Genomic DNA, 6,035 nt, shown 5'->3' with positions numbered 1-6,035 from the left:
CACACACACACACACACACACACACACACACACACACACACACACACCTTGAACCCAAGGACGAAGACAATGTCTTTTCTCTGTTACTTAAACATAACTTTATTGATAAAGCACAACTCTTAGATGAACAAATTTAAACCAATACAAAAGTATAGCTCATTTATGGCATATAGCTACTTCACTGTCAGTTTGGGCAACCAATAAAAATATCTCCACCTAGGTAAGAAAGTTGAATTCATAAATGCTTTCTTTGTGTAAGCTCTAATATGTATTTGGCATATTTAAGATGGCTCAGTCTAAAGCCAGCATCAAGGGCTATTGATAATCTGTGATGCTCATCATCCCTAAATAGCAGCTCAGAGAATCTCTTTGCCACGCAAGCACAATGAAAATCGGAGAAGTTACAAAGCACATTGTCCCCACGTGCAGACTGAAGAAACGTTATGTCAGCAGGGCTTGGGGCACATGACAAATTACAGTTTGGTTAGCACTTTGAGAACTTTCACTTTGACCACCAGATCCTTATGACTGGCTAATGCTCTGATTTTTTTAACACAAACTCCAGACTCCTTGAATAAAAAAAATAGCGAGCTCCTGCTGAATTCTTTCCGGGAGGATGCAAGCCCTTCACTTTTTATGTTGTCATTTATATTCTCAAAAAGGGTAAGGATGTTAAGAAGAATCTCTCTATCCCATTCCTTGTTAAAGAGGGAAATCAATTCTGATGGTACTTTACAACTGACCAGCTCTCTTGTCATGGCTGGATTTTCAGTAAAGTTTATAATTAGTTTCATAGTCTGTATCTTGGTGAAGTGATTTCCCAGGAATAGCAAGGCAAAAAAGTCTGGAAAAGAATAGGACAGCAAATGTTGGTAATGATTGGTCACAGTCATGTTGGTTAGCAGTCTTAGTCCAGCCATCTGCACGGCTGAGTCCAGGCGACAGATCATGGTGTCGTCACACACTTGACTGATGTAAGTCTTAATCTTGCCCTGATTTTCGGAATTAACACTCAAGTTATTAAGGGCATTGTAAGTCTTTTCCCTAATAATGGGGTCTCTTGTTTTTATCAGTTTTGCGATAATTGGGACCCCACCCAATTCACGTATGGCATTTTGATTAAATGAATACGCTGCATTGTTACCCAGTGTGACCAACGCCACCTCCTGAGTAAAGGGGTCATTTGTTCTCTCCAAGATGTTAAGGACCTTTTGAAGGTCAGGAGCACTCAGAATATCATCAATTTTATAGGGAAAGCTAAACTTGGTCCTGCGTGCAGGCCACACTGTGGCTGGAGTCTTGGTGCTCTTAGTTCGATTCTTTTTCTTTGGTTTTCCACTTGCCCTGTTTTTAGCCCTAGAGCCACCCCTGCCCGGGTGGCAACCTCCACCCCTGCCTCCTGGGCAGGGCAAACTCGATGTCAGCGTCCTTCTCCCAGAGATATTACCAATCCTAATCCCTCTGCCTGCCTTCGCACTTGCTTGTTCCTTCAGGATCTTGAAAAGGGCCTTAGCCTTAGCTTCTAGGCCCCCTCCCCCCTGGGATTCTGGGTGTGCTTCCTTCTTTACGCCTGGACCATTCTCATCAACCTTGGCCTTTGAGTCACCCTGAGGTTTGTCTCCTGCCTCCACCCCAACATTAGTTTTAACTCCTTTCTCAGTTTTGCCCCCCGTTTCCAGTTTGCCACTACAAGACTCTTCCACCTCTTCCTCCTCCTCTTCCTCCTCTTCATCATCCCACAGTTTTTCATTCTCGTCTTTTCCCCAAGTCAGTCTGTATACACAGTAGCAGGCACCAGCCCCAATGACCATGCCCGCAGCCACACATCCAGCTTCCCGGGTGCGGCCCATGGTACAGCTGGGGTGAATTCCTTAACCTGGATACAGTGCTGACTTGCTCTGGTCCGCAATATTCCCAGGTCAGGGGTAAAGTCTTCCGATTTTGTAGGTAGGAGAAGCTACAACAGCAGATACAGTGAGACCTGAAGGGAAAGAAGATTTCAGACTTGTGACTTAGCCAGTTGTGCCTGTGTACATAAGGAGACTGAATCACTTGCCTGCAAACATACAAACATACAGAGATACTGGCTAGCATTGGGGACTTGGTATCCTCTTCATTATTCCTTTCCTTTATCTGGAAGCAACTTTAGAAATTTTCCAAACACCCAGATTCTCCAATCTTATGTTCTTCTACCCATCCCAAGAATGCTAAATTGAATAAATTGGTATGTTGCTTATGATCTTTACCCTTCCAGATGTCCTGAGTCAGGGTCACAGGGTCACCCTCACAAACACTACCGGAGATCCCAGTAGTCCCTTCCTTCTTTCCAGCTTCTTACAGGTCTGCAAACAAAAGAATACAGATGTCTGATCTGAGAATTCAAGAACCAGATAAACCACACCCAACCCAGGATATAATCCATCTCCCAGGCCCTTGCCCTTTGCTGCAGTCTTTCTTAACTTCTATTACCTTCCTCAGTGCACAGGAATATGGCATTATCTCCTTCCCCTTCCTCCTTGGATGATCAGTCTCCTGCCCCTTCCCCACTACTCTATCTGAACCTCTCCCAAAGATGACAATATTCACCCTTCCTTGTAAAGAAATGGACAGCAGTACCTAGAAATCAGATACACTGTAAGTGCATCCACACTTGCTTCTGCCACCCCAACGATCTTAAAGAGAGACTATCACTCGATTGGACGATTATGTATCGCTTTCCACAGCTCTGCGAGATTTCTTTCCTCCCTCATCTCAGCTTCTAAGTTCACCAAACTTAAGGACTAACAAACTGGGTGCCTATTAGACCAACACCAAGGACACTGTACCACACAGTATTTTAGAATAATGTCTTCCCTGTCTCCAACCCAGCACTCGTTACAGTTAGTCCCACCTAACCATCTCCTCAGCTTCTTATCTGCAAAATGCTTCCCTTGCTAAGCTCAGGACCAAAGTAAAGAGATGCAGGGAAAGTCTAAATCCACTCGAGTTCATTGTCATCATTATTGTCTACCCCAGTAGCCCTCCCCCCCCTGCACCCCAAACAGTGTCATCACTTTTCTTCCGACCTACTTGATTCTGGAAATCGGTTCTGCTTCCCTGCTTCTCGTTCAGACTGGTCTTCAGGAGCAAGATCCAACAGATACAGGCGCTTAAGCAGAGACAGAACACAAAACTTAGACCGTCTAAATGCCAGCGTTCCCAAATCTGACCTGGTTGATCAGACGGCTTTCACATTTTTATTTCTCACCCAACCCCCAGTTCTCTAGACTCCGCTGACACCACCCTGACTCTATAGTACTACATCCTGGCATTCCTTTATGCGGTGGTCGGCCATTTTCCCAGCAAAAACCACACCCCTTTGGGAAGCGCAGGGCTGGAGGCAGGCCCAGCGAGTAAGAAAAAACGCGAGCTATGGAAGATGACAGATCTCTTCTGTTCTTCCCAACCCAGCCCACCCCCAAAGATAGCCTTTTTTTTTTTCTGTAGGACTATGAGAGCTGTTCTTTTTCCTGAGGTGGGGACATGGGAGGACAGGCACGTAGATTGCTAGAGTCAGTAATGATCCCGAGTTATGATAAAGCCCTTAGCCATCACCACCCTTTTATGGTCCCTGGGCAAACTCAGCTTTTAGACTGACATGCAGAAATTCGATGTCGATTATCCCTTAGCTCTTAAAGGTACTGCGCCCTACTTAATGGCAGAGAATAACAGTCTTCACTGCTTCTAAATTCTGTCTTCGTGGATGGATCCATGCACCAATTCATAATAGTTGCCCTTCCAGATTCAGAACATGCCAAAGACCCCCCCCCAAAACTCCCAATCCCTAATCTGGGGTCTCCCCTGAAATCTCTCCCTTCAATGTACACCGTTTTTTGTTTTGAGTTTTTGGGTTTTTTTTTTTTGTTGTTGTTGTTGTTCTAAGACGGCCAAAGACATTGCAAGAGCGTGAAGAGAGCAGACTGAGTGGCTAGCATCTCTGTCAACAGCTACCCAGAAGACAGCGATCCCAGATATCCCCCATCGGCAACACAGACCTGTTGGGATCCAGGCAACTTCTCCTGCTTCCGCAGCACGCCTGCCCGCTCAGCAAGAACACCGAGAGAGCAAACACCAAACGTAGAGCAGAATTAAAACGATGTCTGCACACGTCGGTTTCTGCTCACGTGACGGTGACGTCACCAGTGAGGTCAGGACACCAACTACACTCCCGCCAGCACTGCGACTGCGACAGGAGGCAGCATTTCCCCTTCCTTCCCTGCCACACCAGGTCCTGATACTCATTTCCTCTTTGTTTTGTTCCCAAACTAGGAGCTCCTTTTGTGATTAGAATTTGCCTTTCTATGGTTAACACAGAGGCAGGCTGCACTGGCCTTTTCTTTCTCTTCTAGGAATAATCCTGGCTTTTCTCTATTCCTGCCTCAAATGCTTTTCCCTTCTTCCCTCCCCCTTTCAGCTGGGAAAGCCCAGCGTTTCCCGGGCACTCCTATACCAAATAGGATTTCAGAAAAGGAGACAGGGAGTGGAATTATGTTTCTTAACATTTTCTGCCCATTTGTTAAAAATCAGCTTTACTTTTACATTGAGGATATAAAATTATGTGAAGAAAAATTGAAGTAAAAGAGGAGAACCCAGGGGACCTAACTAATTGTAATATATATGTATTTATCACACAAACATTTTCTACTGATTGCAAATAGTTGCTTTCAAAATGCACTAATTTGTTTTTAAAACTGAAAACTGGAATGCTTTGAATGACTTATGAATATTTTAAGAAAAGATGGCTAGTTGTCTGATTTGAACCATTTTATACAAACTGCTCCATTTTTTTTCTACTATTGCCTCAACTTGCAATTTGGTAAAATAAAAGCAACATAATCAATCCTAACTTATTTAATTAAAGTAAAACATGTATTTAAGTATCCAATATCTTTACTGCTTGCTACAAGAAAGGTTTGATGGCGCTAAACATCTGGCCCTGGATTCGATTGCAGTCTACTGAAGCTGAGACAGCTGAGAGTGAGGGGTCCCATTCTCCTTGCCCTACCAAGTGAGGAATGTGCTGCCTCCTACATTCCAGAGCCTCTCATTCCCTGTGTTCGAGCAGCTGTTTGTTGCTCAGTCCAAATACACACACACACACACACACACATACCCATGCATACACGCATGGGTAACTACAATAATATATGCCACCTTTATTCAGATAACACACTTAAGTGAATATATCTGGCTCCTGCAATGCCTTTCCCCAAATTCCCAATAAGTATCTAGGCATTGCACAGGAGATCTGTTTTCGCCTCCCTCTCTGCCCTTATTCATGGTGCTCCTGGTCCTGCTGCTACTAGTACCTAAGAATACAGCTTGCTAGGCCTCTCTGGCCTCCTGAAGTCCCGGAGATCCCGGAAGAACCTAAGCTTATTTCAGGGTCACTGCCAACAAGTTCACAGTCACATTGATGACTGCTTGGCCAAATGTATTTCCAGGCCTACTGCAAACACTGACCACACTTAACCTAGAGCAGGCAGTTTCATCTGGACAACTGTTACCTAAAGTTGTGTTGAGATTCTGTGCATACAGTTGTTCATTTTAATAGGGAAAAGAGTAAGAGCTTTTACCAGACACTTACGAGTTACAAACAACTGGAAAACCCCTAAACCCAACCACTCAAAAAATATAGATATATATTCCCTCATAGACTTGCTTATCCTATGAACACTAATTTCCTTTAAATCTGTGCAAAAGTGCGATACTATATAGAGACATCCCTGGTTTTTTCCTTGTGCAAATAGAAAGAATTAAATGACCTACAGAAAAAAAAGTTGATGCAGCACTTCCAATAAACCTGCATTTTAATTTGAGAAGTGACATCTTTTTAAAATGGAGCCTTTCTGTAACACATTTATATCAAGAAAACATAAGGAACTCAAACAATTCAGAAATAGGAGAAAATAAAATAAATAATCCAACTGTTTAAATGAACAAAGAATCTGAGCAGACATTTTTACTTAAAAAAGATTGAAATATCCAACAGATTA

The 6,035-nt window shown here is 43.6% G+C and overlaps 1 protein-coding gene across 2 annotated transcripts; it reads right to left on the bottom strand.

Moving 5' to 3' along the window:
- Window positions 1-85: 85 nt before the first annotated feature.
- On the bottom strand, window positions 86-4,150 carry Armcx1 (armadillo repeat containing X-linked 1). 2 transcript variants are annotated; one of them, XM_026784940.1, is made up of 4 exons: window positions 4,035-4,150; window positions 3,066-3,148; window positions 2,247-2,342; window positions 86-1,981 (listed from the first exon to the last, which is right to left on the bottom strand). In XM_026784940.1, exon 4 carries the CDS (start codon window positions 1,848-1,850, stop codon window positions 474-476), a length of 1,377 nt encoding a protein of 458 aa, XP_026640741.1. In that variant the 5' UTR covers window positions 1,851-1,981; window positions 2,247-2,342; window positions 3,066-3,148; window positions 4,035-4,150; the 3' UTR covers window positions 86-473. The 2 variants fall into 2 exon arrangements, with proteins under 2 accessions (XP_026640741.1, XP_005358750.1); XM_005358693.3 differs by having other exon boundaries at window positions 3,070-3,148.
- Window positions 4,151-6,035: the final 1,885 nt, after the last annotated feature.

This window comes from Microtus ochrogaster, chromosome X (assembly GCF_000317375.1).
Source record: "Microtus ochrogaster isolate Prairie Vole_2 chromosome X, MicOch1.0, whole genome shotgun sequence".
Classification (NCBI taxonomy): Eukaryota; Metazoa; Chordata; class Mammalia; order Rodentia; family Cricetidae; genus Microtus; species Microtus ochrogaster.
The sequence above is the reverse complement of the archived record's forward strand: the minus strand, read 5'-3'. Positions and strand labels throughout refer to the sequence as shown.

Excerpts from the sequence above, each read along its gene's own strand:
- Armcx1 (XM_026784940.1), bottom strand. The coding sequence starts at position 1,850 with ATGGGCCGCACCCGGGAAGCTGGATGTGTGGCTGCGGGCATGGTCATT.